We start from the raw sequence: 15,561 nt of genomic DNA, 5'->3' as shown, positions 1-15,561 counted from the left end.
GCTAGATTTGTCCCTTTTGACCCAACACATGGATTAAAAGTAAGAAACATTTTTTTGTTTGTGTAAAAATGCTGATCTCTTTCAACTCAAGACTGTGTAAAATCTGTTGGGTTTGAATGAACTATGCTGGGTTGTTTCAACCCAAAATGCTATTTTATCAACTCATTGTTGGGTAAAATACGGGCATTTTCACTTAAGAAAAGGCTGTGTTATTTTTCATTCAGAATTGAGTCAAGAAGAGTCAAACCGAACCATTGGGTTGTAAATTGGGCTAAATATAATCCAGCCAGAGTGTTTTTTAAACCAATGGTTCTCAAATTGGGAGCTCCAAGATGGGGTTTGTGACACAGATTATGTGGCAATTTATGAAATATAGAAATTTATCGAAGGTTTTATGCGATCGAACTTCAGAAAAATAAGACCACCAACCAAAAGAATTTATGTTTCAGCATTGTATAGCTGATTATGTTTTTGGTTGAATAAAATTGTAAGTTTAAGAATATAAGTCTTTATTTGGGGGGCCGCAAAGCGATGCACTCTACACAAAGGGAGCCTTACAGACGAAAATGTTTGAGAACCACTGATTTAAACAACGATTGGGTTCATCTTCCTTAACCATGGGTTGAAATACTGGTTACTAATATACTAAATACTGTTTATTTTTTGTGATTTTAGCACAACTGATTTAGATACATCAGTGGTGTTTCTTGTTCTCATCAAATACTCAAAGCTTACACACATGTAGGGATGTTGTTTTATTATTGGATGACCCCTACTTGCACACATTGCCCGAGGGACACTATTAAATCAGAAGCCATGGAATTCAGTCATAAACAAAGAGAATGAACTGTTTCTCACTTTCCTTGTTAAAATTCCAGTGCAGACAGGCCAATATAATAGACTGCATCCTGCGCCTCTTCTACTGCCACAGACGATTATTTACTAAGATTTGGAAGAAGCCTCAGTGCATGAAATAGACCAGCGTGTTTAAATTTCATAAAGAACACCATCGCCGGCACAAGAAAGTTGGAGGTTATGGAAACTGTCCTAAAGTGTAAACCTGTTTTGAAATCAATGCACAATGATACGGCACTACATGAATGAGCAGATTCACAAAACAACAAATCGATGAAGTGTTGACAAGTCGGATACAATATAAAGTTTATCTGTTGTATTGATCTGCAATATCAATGTTCTGCCGAACTTTTCATATGCAGGTCAGCATTTATGCAGAATGCATATGCACTTAAGTGTTTTTGTGTAATTAGAAATCAAATACTAAATGTGTATTTTTATTCTCTTTTCCAGCAAAAAGAAAAGATAAATGTACTTTGTTTATCTTGAATTGAGTAGATTTTTACTCCATTTCCTTTCCCATTGGCTGTCCTTTTTTCTTTGTTTTAGTAATGAATCTCACAAAATGTGGTTAGATTTATGCCTCAGGCAAGAAAAAGCAATTTGTTTCTCTAACTCGTAAAACAGGTGCTCCTATAGCTCAACTGGTGTAGCATCACATTGCAGCGCCAACCAAGTGTCACTGATTATAAAATTACATTAGAATAATTGATGTATTAATTACTTCATTGATTTTTCCAGTTGTTTCGCAATTTTTTATCTTCTCACACCCATCCAGGCCCAGCTCATAGCACAGTCCATTGGTCAGGCTTTCAGTGTGGCCTACCAGGAATTCCTCAGAGCCAACGGTATCAACCCTGAGGACCTGAGTCAGAAAGAGTACAGTGACATCATCAACACACAAGAGATGTACAATGATGACCTCATCCACTTTTCGAACTCTGACAACTGCAAAGAGGTCAGCTGCTACACGCGTTCTCTGTGAAGTGTGCACTTTCTGTCTATGCTGTTATCTGGATGACAGAAATACAATTCCTGGAAAATAGTGATGAGATGGCAAATTGCAGCTCTGGAACAGCAATTGAGTTCAAATGAAATAATTTTTTTAAATACCATTTGACATTTAAGCTAGTATCCACAGCAACTGGTCAGTATAAATGTGTGGCTTTAGGGGATAATTCACCCAGAATTTACTTTTGTCATCATTAATTCACCCTCATGTCGTTCTGTACAGAATGACTTTCTTTCTTCTGCAGAGCACAAAAGAAGATATTTTGAAGAATGTTGGTCACCAAACAACATTGGCCTGCATTGACTTCCATTGCATGGACATAAAACAACAGAGACATGTCACAAAATATCTTTGGTGTTCCACAGAAAAACAAGTCATACAGGTTTTGAGAAATCAGAGTGTATAAATGATGTCAGAATTTAGATTTTTGGTTGAACTCTTGCTTTTACAGTTATGGCTAAAAGTGAATAGTCTTCTTTGCTTAGTCCAGATTTCTATGTTGCTGTGGATTATGTCCCCGATATAACTTTACCTCAAGCAAATGTTGAGTTCCCAGTGTTGTTCTTTATACCTGTATCTTACTTTAAAATCCTCAAAACACAAAGTAGACACGTAGTTCATGCCATTATGTCAAAGCACTTAGGTTTGTGCTAGATTGAACCCTCAAGTTCTCAGGCTTCTGTTATCAATTGAGTCAAATTGTTTCCTTGATTGCTTTGCTCCCAACTGCCTTGAGTACATCCCTTTATTGGCAGTCATTACTCTGGATCTCCTTCCACAGTTGCAGCTCGAGAAACAGAAGGGAGAGATTCTGGGCATAGTTATTGTGGAGTCTGGCTGGGGCTCCATTCTACCCACTGTCATCCTGGCCAACATGATGAATGGAGGCCCCGCCGCCCGTTCTGGAAAGCTCAGTATCGGTGACCAGATCATGTCAATCAACAACACCAGTCTGGTGGGGCTGCCTCTCGCCACCTGTCAGGGAATCATCAAGGTGTGCAGAAGCTTGATTTTGGCTTTGGCCATGAATGTATCTGCTATTCTGAATAGTTTGTTATTTAAAAGACCCATATAAAAAGCAAAATAATCTTTATAATATTTTATTATGAATTGTATTAAACGGTCCAATGTGTAAATTCTTGGAGGATCTATTGACAGAAATGCAATATAATGTACTTGTTACACGGCTCGTTCGAATGATTGATTCTGATTCGCAACATTTGCAGGTTTGTTTTTCCCAGATAACAACCGCTCAAAACTAATAACACACGGTAACCCAGACCATTTTGAGAGTTTTATTTTGACAAATGAAATATAAAACAGTATCTCATAGAAGTGAGTACAGCCCTCACATTTTTGTAAATATTTTATTGTATCTTTTCATGTGACAACGCTGAAGAAATGACACTTGGCTACAATGCAAAGTAGTGAGTGTATAGCTTGTGTAACAGTGTAAATTGTTGACCCCTCAAAATAACTCAACACACAGCCATTAATGCCTAAACCGCTGGCATCAAAAGTGAGTACCCCCTAAGTGAAAATGTCCAAATTGGGCCCAAAGTGCCATATTCTGCGTGGCCACCATTATTTTCCAGCTTGTGGATGTTACATTTACATTTATTTGGCAGACGCTTTTATCCTATACATTTTACATAGGTATGTGCAATCCCCTCAGATCGAACCCACAACCTTGCGTTGTTAACGCAATGCTCTTACCACTGAGCTACAGGAAAGCTTGTTAGAGAACCTTGCACCCCTCCACCTACTGTACTCACTTCTGTGAGATGCTGCATGTCTTTTAATAACATATGAGATTATATTTACAAATGATTAAACCAAATTGCCTGTTTGGACATTTAAACGTCATTTCTTTCCTTAAAACCGAAAGTAAACAGCTTTTATCTCGCGGAAGGTCTGCATTCTGTAAAAATTAGCTATAAAAATATTTCAACTTCACATTTCCTGACCATTTTTTTTCCTCATGTGGCAAGTAGCCGTGTGATACAATGTACAATCAGCCAGCTGTTATTGCAAAATAAGCCACTTCAGTGTGATACAATTACACTGTCGATGCTTATTTCTGTGATGACAACCAGCAGCCTGTACATTATCCCTTAAAGTACTTACATAATGAAGGGTTATGTTTTTATTACCTTATGAATGAGCAGTTTCTATCTACACACACTGCGGGTCCCCTTACATGGAATTCACCATGTTGTTTCTACAGTAGCCCTAAATAGACAAATAGCTCTACAGAACGCCTTTCGTAAATACATTATCTCCTTTAGAGAAGAAGCGAAAACATGACGACATCTTAGTTCTGTGTCAGCCACCGTTTTGCTTCGAAGGGGAGGGATGGTTGAGCTGTGTTCGCCGCTAGATGCCGATAAATTTCATACACTATGACCTTTAATACAGTGTAACACAATTCAGGTTGTAATCACACACATGTGTTTTTATTTTTGCATCAGGGCCTGAAAAATCAAGTGCAGGTGAAGCTAAACATTGTGAGCTGCCCTCCTGTAACCACAGTTCTCATTAAAAGACCAGACCTCAAGTACCAGCTTGGGTTCAGTGTGCAGAATGGCATTGTGAGTATGCCCATAACAAAGATATAGAAGCAGGACATCTGAAACAACACTTTCTTCTGATTGGTCATGTCAATCTCATTGTTCCCCAGATCTGCAGTCTAATGCGAGGGGGGATCGCAGAGAGAGGAGGGGTGCGGGTTGGTCATCGCATCATTGAAATAAATGGACAAAGTGTCGTGGCCACAGCACATGAGAAGATCGTCCAAGCCCTCTCTAATTCAGTGGGCGAGGTGAGCATTTATCAATTTATTTATTTACAGTTCAGTGGATGTTAAAGGATAGTTTACCTTCAAAATGAAAATTTTGTCATTATTTACACTCCCTTTTTGTTATTTTTTAAACCTGTATAACTTTCTTTCCTCAACTAAACAATTACTTGTTTAGAATGTTGATAAAAGAAAACTTTGGTCCCCATTCATTTGCATTGGGTTGTGTCCTTACAATAGAAGTGAATTTAGAAGGTGAAATACTCCTATAAACTTTTTGTGCCTATGTTATGATGTCATCTGTGCATATCAAATTCAAATCACTAGACTCATATAACATTTATTCATACTATAAGATCTTTTATTTTATTTCAAAACAGATCCACATGAAGACAATGCCAGCTGCCATGTTTAGACTCTTAACAGGGCAGGAGACTCCTATGTATATATGATGTAAGGTGGTGGACTTCAGCCCTGGGCACAGAGAGCTTAGAGATGTATTGGAATGCAGCAGTCAACATTTCCTTTCACCCTCACCAAAAATAATTCCCATCACTCTCGCTGTCCGCTAACGTTATTATGTTCCGCTAACGGAAAATGTGGATTCTTTTGATTTGTAATGTCTGCTCTTGGGAAGTGTGTTTCGTCATATGAAAGATTGAGTTGATGCACAAGTCTTTGGGGGAGGGGGGCTTTGTACAGTACATGTAATTTTTGCTACCCCTATTTAATTTATTTGCAATTATGAATGTTTGGATTTTGTTGGAGAGATGTTTTGTAAATATGTAATCGTAATATCAATAGAAAGGAATGGTAAAGCCAGATTAAGAAGTCCAGAGACTTCAATATAAAGTCATTGGGCCATTCCAGAAAGTTGTTTCTCACCAAAAATGAACTGATTAAGGGGAGCCGTGAAACATCTTAAAAGCACATTGGTCAAGTATACCACATTCTTACATTTCAATGACCGTAGTCCTGGTTTTCATGGCCTTTATATATTGTAATAGATCAGTACACCTATTACAGTAAATAAAATACCAAACAATTATGTGGCATACTACAGTTTTAAAGCAATGCTAAATTAGTACAGGTGTATCAGACACATCAACGGAGGAAAACCAGCCAGCCTTCATCATTGAATAAACAAATGTCTTGCAGGCATTAAAGACTGAACTGAGCAAATTTTGAGAGTGTTTTTTGTACACAGATTTCAGCAAAACTTTTGTAAAATACCACATGTAAACAATTGCAGGCCTTCTCCCATGCTGTAATCCAACATTCCCTTGCCATGCTGTAAATGATGAATTTCCTTTCACACGCATACCTACATGTTGTATGAAACGTAAGAGTTTATTTTTAACGTGTGCTTTTCTTCGTGCGTATGCCCAGCTACAACTCATTTGAGTCTGTGGTGAATGTAATGGTGTTGTTAATAGTGCGTCCACTTCCTTAAACAGTATTAGAATGTCTGTACATAAATGTTTAACCTTGTTTAGTACTGTGTCCATGTAGAATCACTGTTAGTCCTATTTTATCTTCGTGAGGCTTTGGCCTTCAGATCCTGAAGAAGACACTGTGACCAAAAGCCTTACCAGTGCGTAAGAAAGCTTTTGAAAATGAATTGTAATAAAATAGGAACATCAAACAACTAATAACACATCAACATGAATACCTGTCTGCATGCCTCTTAAAATGACACTATGGGAAAATAACAATAAAGTGTAATATAAGCCATTGTTGTTGTTTTACTGACTTGACTCTCAACTGATTAAAGAAAAATTGAGGTAAAGAATGGCTTAAAGTTATGAAAACCGGATGGGTCATTCGACCTGGGAGCTAGAATCGGAATATCTGCCAACCAATTCTAACAGTGGCCAGCATCCAGCACTTTAAAATAGCTCCCTTACCTCGTTTTTATAGACTTAATGAGCACAGATTTGAGCTTCACAGTTTGAAATCTGTTCAGCCAGCTCAGAGTTCTGAGGCTTTCTCGACATAGTTAAGATTAAAAACAACAGGGGGAAACACTCATTAATGAAACGATTTTATGTTATGGGAGATCATAAAGCAGGAAAAATACTGAGATAGAGACTTCAATATTGAGTGAGGTGTATGACGTACCAACTCATTTTTCAAGTTTGCAGCCTGCTGCTCCCTCTAGAGGTTATACAAGTAAGAGCGTGGAAGAATGTTTTAACTAGTAAAATGTGAACAAAAATGATTATTAGAGCTCAAAATGATAAACTACACCTTGAAAGTGGTACACAATAGTATGTGAATATGAATCACAATTTTTTATCAACAAAACTTTTAGTTTTAAAACAATGTCTTTTTAATGTAGTGTCATTTCAGTCAGGATGTTGTGTGGTTTCAGCAATGAATCATATATAATATATTTAAAAAAAAAATACTCTACAAACAGAATCATTGAATTTCTGTACGTTTTTTTAATAGAGATCAGGTGAGGTTACTCAATTCCTTAATAATAAAATGAATTGGATGAAACCGTTTGGCCACATCCACCTCCTCTCTTATGGTTTCTGGTCATTCTTGTCACATTTCAACATGACCTTAACCCCGAGCCCCTGCCGTGTGGTCTCAAAAGCCTCCAAGGCCTGTTCCAGTGGGAAGCGGTGGGTGACTAGAGGCTTGACATTCACCTTCTTAGATGCCAACATAGCGATAGCCATCGGCCAGCTGGAGAGTAAAAGAAATTGGGTAAAGTGTGCAAAAAAGTGATATGTGACCCAGTCTGTAAAAACCCTGCTTTGAGATTGTCTATTTTCTACATAAATGTGAAGAACATTCTGTGAAAATATACATTGATATCTGTAATTCTGACCAAGTAGGGTCAAAGATTAAAATCACAGTGAAATTAATGCTTGAAATCCAATTTTGATGCTCCTTATCTCAAAATTTGAATTTGAGACTTTAGCATGAATTCCACAGACTGGGACAGATATATTTAATGCATATTATGGCAATAAAATGTAAAGATCCTAAAGTAGTTGTAAGTCCTTAGCACTACAATTACTTACGTATTACAGTAGCGAAATACACCTCTGATGTCAACTTCTCTGACTGCTGCATTAAGAAGCGGTACTGTGGCCATCTCAGCACCAAGCCCAACCAACACCACCACTCCTCCAGAACGAGTACCCTAGACAAAAAAAGGTTTAAGAACTCAATATTTCACATCTCAATCCCAGGTAAGAATGAGGTTACAGTACATAAGCGGCAGTTTAATTCTCTACAAAGTTTCATGAGTTCACACTTACATATAATCAATAGGAAAAGGTTATGCGTATTTGGTGTGCTGTCCTAGGGGAGGGCTCTGATTCTAAGACTTGGCCCCGAGTCCCCCGAGCACAACATCCCCCCCTGGTTTCATGAGGAAGTGTTAGATGTATGGCGAAGGGGCTGGTGAAGGAATGCTAGAACATTGTCGAACGGAGGTAAGTGCTTTTAGTTTTTCTGCCTGGTTGGATGATTACTGGGCATGCTCCTCCCATATAATTAGGTTAATAATCTGATGTGTTCCTCCTTAACTTTGTTAACTTCCAACATTAATTTTTTCCAATGCAATAAAAAAAGCAATATGTAACTTTTTATTTACTGCATGTGACTGAATTTGACGTACATAGATTGCTGTTTGAATGCTGCTTTGCACTCCTGTGCACTCTACAGTGATCTGAGGCATGCACCCCAGCATTTCTTCCACTTTTTTGGCCAGTTCCTGTGGTGTATCCTCTTTCCTCACTGGAACCAAGAAGTCAGCCCCCAGCTCTTTAGCCATGGCCAGGCGATCTGAAGACAGGTCTACAGATGGAACATGAAAGAAAGAAATGCACAATAATATGTTAAATACAAAATCTATCTATGTAGTTACCTTTGATATAACATATGGATTTATGCATATATTACCACTTATTACGACTTGTGATGCACCCATGGCTTTGGCCGCCAACAAAGAGACTAGTCCAATTGGTCCTATTATAATGAAAACAACATTTATGAGTTTTGTAGCATTGACACCTGGAGGTTGAGCTTGGTATCGCTGTCCAAATTCAAAATAATAGCTGTGTCCCAATTCAAGGGTTGCATCATTTTAAGATATTTTAAGACTGATTGCGTCACAGCAGCGCAATTCAAAGGTTCCTTCAAAAGCAGCCCCAAAATGTGACCTTATTTCCGCAGGTTTTTAATTATAGAACGTAGAATGTATCCTTCACAGCTTTGGCTATCCCCAGATTCAATGCACGCCTATAACTTAATGTTTAAAAAATCATTCAAAACTTTAGTTAAATAAAAGTATTTTATTCACAAAAAAGATCAATTTCAGTGTTTAATATTATATATGATGTTGTTAATTAACATTATTGGTGCATTACTGTGTTTTACATGTCTAGGGATGGCTAATTTAATATACTATAAGGATGTTTTGATCTACATAAACGTGTCATATTCTCAAAAATAAAATAAACAAATTCTGGCTCTGTATTTGTTTAAAATAGTCAGAAACGTCTCTGCTGTGTCCTGCTTTTGTCACCCCGCAACAGTAGAACTTACACAGAACTTACATTTCAGAGTGGAATAACTGGCTATAGCATTGTTTTTTGGACAAACCAATATATGAGCTTACCATGTTTCCTAAATGTCTACAAACATATTAAGGAGTTGTTTTGATTTAATACAGTAAAGTTATTACATACAGCTCCTTTAAAATGAATTTCATGATTTCATTAACATTTATTAAACGGAGAAGCAACAGACATCTGACATATATTAACATACAAATACAAAGTCCTGACAAAAAAAATACAGAAAAGTGAATGGAGCCAAGAAGGCAGAGGTCATTGCACGGCTTGGTAAGTTAATGTGTAACAACTGTATAAATATGCACAATCATTAGAGGTGGCTGACCTGCACCGCAGACAAACACCATGCTTCCAAGACTGACCCCTGCCCTCCTGCAGGCATGAATCCCCACTGACAGGGGCTCAATGAGAGCTCCCTCTTCATACGTGACATTGTCGGGAAGTCTGCAAGCACACAAGCCACATACAGAGAATTGAAAATCAGTGAACTAAAAATCTAAGCATTCATAGTTTTTTTTCATAATGCAAGTAATCCAATAACAGTGATCTGACTTGTAGCAGAAGTTGGCATTGTGCTTGTAGTATCTGCACAGGTTCCCATCATCTGGAGGAGTGGCACAGAAAAATATACTAGGAGACAGGTTGTAGTGTCCAGATTTGAAAAACTCATCTATGTCACGAGGAACCCCGGGCTCAATGGCAACTCTGTCCCCTGTGAGGTGAGAAAACAGAAAAAAAATGTGTATTGTTCATAGTACAAACTAGCCCCACACACTTAAGGCACTAACCTGCCTTAAGATGCTTGACAGCGGAGCCCACTTTGACCACACGACCAGAGGCTTCATGTCCCAGAATCATGGGCTGTTTCACCACAAAGTCCCCGATGCGCCCGTTCTGCCAGTAGTGGACGTCTGATCCACATATCCCCACAGAATGCATCTGAAGTAACACATCTCAAATAAAGAATGCAAAAGATATAAATAAATGCATAAACAGAAATACTGAACAACTCTAACGTTACATTACAAAATTCATAACGAGTTGGAAAAAAGTGCGTTTCTAAATATTTACCATTTGGCCCTGGATCTGGAATCGGACGTTGCTCCTGTTAAAAAACAATTGTTTGTTTATCACTTAAGCCACATTTTAGTAACGTAACGTTAGTCAGTAAATTAAACTAGTGCAGATGTATTATAAGTCTTGCAAAAATACATTAAATGGCATACCAATCTAAGATCTCCCTTAGAATGTAAGACCACTGAGAGGTTGTCTTTATCCATCTGGCTCTGAATGTCTGTGTGACAATAAACAACACGTGTAATCTTACAGTACTGAATCCTCACTGACGCCCTTGCTTGCGTGCATTTTCCTGTTGTACTCGTTTAGACATTCAAGACCGTCAAAGCTGCGCGATTGTGCAGTCAAAGCTCAGTTCATACGCTCATCAAATGGAAAGGGAACTTTCATTGAAACGTGCTTAAATATGTGGCCATCTGTAATCTTTTCTTGATGTTGAGTTTTTTTATAAATATATTAGTTTTTATTCGTTTCCACACCCGTATCGATTTAATCTCCTCAAAATACTGTTTATTTTTCGATAATTGAAATGATCTTTAGTTCCGGATATGCCACCGGAAGTTAAGGGTGTAGCTTCTCTACTAATAGGTCCTGTCAGTAGCTTTGTTTATATGAATGTTGCGTTTACATGAAAGGTAAATTAAGTGATCTGGGGCCCGTTTTAATAAAGAGATTCAACAAACTATCTTAAACCTTGAGCTCAGAGGTTGTTTACTTAGAAATTAGATTTTTTGAGTGTTTGGTTTCAGAACAGCTGATTTGAGTGAATTCGATTTACTCTGGGTAGACTCACCTTGAGTTAAGCGCGTGCTCCACGACTGTAAAAAGCCATCATCAATGGAGCTCCTATATAAGGATTCACCATGGCAACAGCACCAAAAAAAGAAACATGGCGGCAGAAAGCGCTTGAGAGTGAGGCAGACTTTCTGCTCTGCATACAGTGGATTTACTAATGTGCTGAAAATGACTTAAATTCAAACGAATCAATTTATAAATCTTCCGATAAACAAATAAATGAATCCTTAAATAAATAAAACAACAGAAATAATAAAAAAAACGTATTTTCTCTTCGCAATCGCCATCAGTGCTCTAGTTATGCAAATGAGACGTCATAGTGTATAGGACACCTGTAGGGCGTCAGACTCTTTTACAAAGTTAGATTGATCGCCTGTCCGAGGAGATTTGAGTTGGGTCTGCACGTCAAAATTAATTATTTATTACCTTTATTGCTTCATTTCTGCATGTATGTCTGTACTTATTAATTTATTTATTCATGCACTTAATTAAGTCATTTCTCATCTTTCATAGAAAATTATGCTCTGATGTAAATACACGTACGAAGGCTGATGTTATTAATGTAAGGATGGATGAGATGTGTTTTTGATTTACTTCACTGTGAAGCAAATGGTACCGTTTTAATAAAAGTGCATAGAGAAATGACAAAAATCCACTCGGGTCTTTAATTGCTCTCCTAAAATCAAAGTACATCTCTATGAATTAATGCAGCCTCTTCATGTACTAAATCCTCTATAAAGCACATACGACATATAAGTCACTGAGATCGTCAAAATGTGTGCCATGAACGACTGTATTAAGGAATGAATGAATGAGGTTCACCACTTGCGCTTTAAAAGGGGGAGGAGATGGAAAGACTCTCTGGGTTTACCGAAGAAAACCTGCTCCCGACCTGGTTAGGTTCACAGAGTAAGTTACTATGGCTACTGACTCCGAGTATAAGTTACCTCTCTTTTAGAAATGGTCTTGAGTTACCCCGCTTTCTCAGCTTTGACATACCTGGTATTCTGAAACGGTAAACCCTGAGTTTCCCTCATTTCAGGGTTAATATACTCGGAGTTTTCACTAAACCTCCTCTCTGAAACATGCCCCTGATTGATGTGCGTGTTTACATGACAAGCTTAAAATCCAATATAATCTGCTGACATGCGCACATTGCACAAGTGTTCACCTAAATACCCAATAAAAAAGTGTTTTAAAGCACATGTTGTTGTATTTTATTTTACAATCGGAATGAAAAAAATATACAGTTTATAAAGGCAGAGTAATGTCTCGTGCCAATGAAGCACGAGCACATCCGATGCGTATTTACCATGTAAAACCATGACAAAACTACCAAGACCCACCAGAGCCTCTGCTGGCAAACAATAATTAAAATTAATGATTAGCAACAACTAACATAAGAAGTGATAATATGCAGCATTAACTGTAAACAGAGACAGATGTTAACCATTTATAGGTCTTCTTGAATCAGGGCAAGAGCTCTTTTACACACACCCCTATTGAACTAAAAGGTTAGTCTAACTACTTAATAAAACTCCTATTTACTCTATCTACTCATTTTATTTCACAAGCAGTACAAACGTGATTTGTCTCTGTTTGCTGACACAATAAAAAGTGAAAACAGAATCAAAAGTGCAGATGACTTCATTGCTACAAGAAGACACTGTACACTTTGATCTGACTTTGTACATATTAAGTCTTTTTAAGCTATATGTTGTTAAAGTGTAGTGGATTAATAGTTAATTGTTAACTTCAATTATTATTACTTATGGTTAGGTATAAATATAAATCCCTGTCTTTTTGGGTGCTAATGTGTAGATTTTGTATTCTGATAAAATAACTAATTTCTATTGTTGAATTAGCAAATTCTGCTTCTTAAATTTAAGGGCATCAGATCACTGGAGAGTTACTTAATCCCTGATTTCTGGAGACTTGACCTAAAAGATAATCCTTTAATGGAAAAAGCAAATCCATTGCCATTAAAAAATAAGAAGACGAGACATAGATTACTTTAAGTATTTTAATATTGCGAATATTATGTCTTTTCACATGCAGGGACTAGATTTTATGTTGCCAGGCAAAGTACTGTTTGTCATAACATACAAATTATTATAGACCGAGCAAACACTGAAACAAAACCAATATCAATAAATCGATGTAAAAATCAAATAGAGAGAAATTCACCTACATTAAGCATGTCAAATTACATTTTTTAATGATAACAATAATGCATATTTAAAGTTCTATTCAGTAGATCTTGAAACACTGTGGCCATGAAAGGAGGGAATGAAATCATGCAGTTCCCCTGAATATTTTTTCATTTGGTCAATGTGAACGTATCCTGAAAAAGAAACCGTATGATTTCTTTAAGTCTGTCTAGTTTGAAAAATATCGTTTTAAAAATTCAGCATTTAAAAACTCTTATGATTCACATAGCATATGCATTTCTAAAATTGTTGCACTTATTTTATACTTTTTAGTTCCTCAAAAAATGCTCATTCGAGCTAATGACAGAATTGTATGTAAGAATTAATTGCAATTTTATTTCTTTTTTGTTTAGTACCTGAGATCATGTTGTTTACAGGATACTGCTTCTTACAACACAGACACACCATGCTTGTCGATGCATCAGTCTGATAATCCTCCTGGCTAATAGATAACATGAAGTTAAATCAAGCATATAAAGTGCTGCAGTGGAGGTTTGAGTGCTGAGGGTGTCCATACTGGTAAAATGTGTTATTTTGTCACACTAAATTACATGTCAAGAAACACATTTACAGCTTGTCCATTACCTATTAGAAGACATTTTTTAACAGTTATAATATAACATACCTGCACCTGCCTCTCACTGGTTGATCTTCAGTCTCATAAGTGAAGTTTTCTTCAGACACTTCGTTTATTTGTGGTTCACACTTTCGCTTTAACACAGAACATTTCAGAACCTAACAAATGCTACTGAAGAACTGTTTAACAGACAGAAAGCTCTCATACCTGATCTTCTTTTTCCCAGATAAACTTTGCAACTATTGCTCTCATTTCTAAAGCAAAAAGTCAGAACATTTAAAAATGCATTAACTATGCCTATTTCTTAAACGAAACTACTCAAATACTCATTTCAGTCTTTATTGTGATCATAGTTAACACTTTGACAGATTACCAGTTTGAATGGAGACTGGAGGGAGCACATAGTGGCCAATGGGCACAGATTTAACACTCCGCCGTTGTTCACAGGTTGACAGGAAATCACTGTGGAAAACTGTTGCCCTGTTCTGTATATAGTCTTCACTGTCAAAGATCCTTAAGAATTACAACATTTCGTATGATTAAGGCATCGCCACACAAAAATGTTACACTAGACATACACAGTAAGTGTACTGTACACGTTAAATAAAGACCTTGTAGTGTCCTCGGCAGAGGCATCATCGCTGAAGAGATAATCTGCTTCTTTCCAGGTAGATAGAGCTCCCCCTTCAGACACTGTGAATTAATGACCACTGGTACTCTGATTACTTCAGGTAAAATTATATTTCCAAATTACTCGATCAACGAACATTCCTATATATATATATATTAGTTTACTTATTTATTTACGTTAAGTGTACAGATGATTCAGAATCTCACCCCAGAAACTGCGTTTTCTCGGTTCAACACTGGTGGAGAACCATGCAGTTTTGTCTTTAAACATGCCTTTAAATGTGTTTGTCGCTTATCTTTGCACAGAAATAAAGCCGTGATGTGGTACTTCGCTTTCTTTACAGCTTTGAATAGCAAAAGTCAACGTTGTTGGACAATATGCAGCAAATCATATAGCATGTACGCTACCGGGGATGTTTTCTTGTCAGTGACCGCTGTTGTTCTTTACGCAAGTTAATGTTTTAAATGGCTAGCAGAGGATTTATATAGCAAATAGATCAAAAACTGAACACAAGCCACGACACCCAACACTATATTTACAGTAGTGGACTGACACTCCCTCATTTCTTAAAGAGACAAAACATGCCTCGTCGAAAATCACTGACAATCTACTATTACATTTATCAAATTTAACAATATCAATAATAATACGGCTTATTCTAATAAAACATTTATTCGATGCATATTAATGATTCTGTGATGTGGTATGTTTAATTAAACCAGATTGAATCCAAAACCAATTTGATACCTGTAGTTTCATTAGGTGGTGTAGTACAGGCTAATAGCCACTAGATGGTGGTAGTATGGCGTTATAATTTAGGAATGCAGCCTGTCTATCCACAACAAAATACAAATAGTGGTTGCGGTTCTCTCCGTATTGTGCGGTATCCTGCCCTTTACTTTTATGATTAAATGGAGAAGGATCTAATCAAAGGTTAAAACAGTTGAAGCGATGAAGAGCAATTTTTATTGATTTTAACAATTAAGGATTGTTAAAAAGAATATTTATA

At 37.0% G+C, this 15,561-nt stretch overlaps 3 protein-coding genes across 8 annotated transcripts in view; 1 reads left to right on the top strand and 2 right to left on the bottom strand.

Moving 5' to 3' along the window:
* apba2b (amyloid beta (A4) precursor protein-binding, family A, member 2b) overlaps positions 1–6,398 on the top strand; it is an 84,190-nt gene extending 77,792 nt beyond the window's left edge. For all 5 annotated transcript variants that reach the window (XM_056747645.1, XM_056747673.1, XM_056747665.1 and 2 more), the window contains 5 exons: positions 1,634–1,813; positions 2,649–2,861; positions 4,339–4,458; positions 4,548–4,688; positions 5,045–6,398. In XM_056747645.1, the coding sequence (XP_056603623.1) occupies positions 1,634–1,813; positions 2,649–2,861; positions 4,339–4,458; positions 4,548–4,688; positions 5,045–5,116 (726 nt within the window). In that variant the 3' untranslated portion in view covers positions 5,117–6,398. The remainder of the gene's footprint in view (positions 1–1,633; positions 1,814–2,648; positions 2,862–4,338; positions 4,459–4,547; positions 4,689–5,044) is intronic.
* A 693-nt stretch (positions 6,399–7,091) lies between these two features.
* sord (sorbitol dehydrogenase) lies at positions 7,092–11,177 on the bottom strand. The gene is made up of 10 exons (XM_056749460.1): positions 11,133–11,177; positions 10,489–10,556; positions 10,334–10,367; positions 10,051–10,215; positions 9,815–9,974; positions 9,588–9,706; positions 8,589–8,654; positions 8,305–8,483; positions 7,703–7,824; positions 7,092–7,361 (listed from the first exon to the last, which is right to left on the bottom strand). The coding sequence occupies exons 2-10, from the start codon at positions 10,540–10,542 to the stop codon at positions 7,196–7,198; spliced, it is 1,065 nt and encodes a 354-aa protein (XP_056605438.1). The 5' UTR covers positions 10,543–10,556; positions 11,133–11,177; the 3' UTR covers positions 7,092–7,195.
* Positions 11,178–13,143: 1,966 nt separating this feature from the next.
* On the bottom strand, positions 13,144–15,085 carry terb2 (telomere repeat binding bouquet formation protein 2). Of its 2 annotated transcripts, none has more exons than XM_056754161.1 (7): positions 14,759–15,085; positions 14,533–14,614; positions 14,295–14,434; positions 14,129–14,175; positions 13,970–14,055; positions 13,701–13,786; positions 13,144–13,478 (listed from the first exon to the last, which is right to left on the bottom strand). In XM_056754161.1, the coding sequence occupies exons 1-7, from the start codon at positions 14,820–14,822 to the stop codon at positions 13,381–13,383; spliced, it is 603 nt and encodes a 200-aa protein (XP_056610139.1). In that variant the 5' UTR covers positions 14,823–15,085; the 3' UTR covers positions 13,144–13,380. The 2 variants fall into 2 exon arrangements, with proteins under 2 accessions (XP_056610139.1, XP_056610145.1); XM_056754167.1 differs by having other exon boundaries at positions 14,533–14,605.
* Positions 15,086–15,561: the final 476 nt, after the last annotated feature.

Source organism: Triplophysa dalaica, chromosome 1, assembly GCF_015846415.1.
Source record: "Triplophysa dalaica isolate WHDGS20190420 chromosome 1, ASM1584641v1, whole genome shotgun sequence".
In the NCBI taxonomy this organism is placed as follows: Eukaryota; Metazoa; Chordata; class Actinopteri; order Cypriniformes; family Nemacheilidae; genus Triplophysa; species Triplophysa dalaica.
This window is presented reverse-complemented; position numbering and strand designations above follow the sequence as displayed.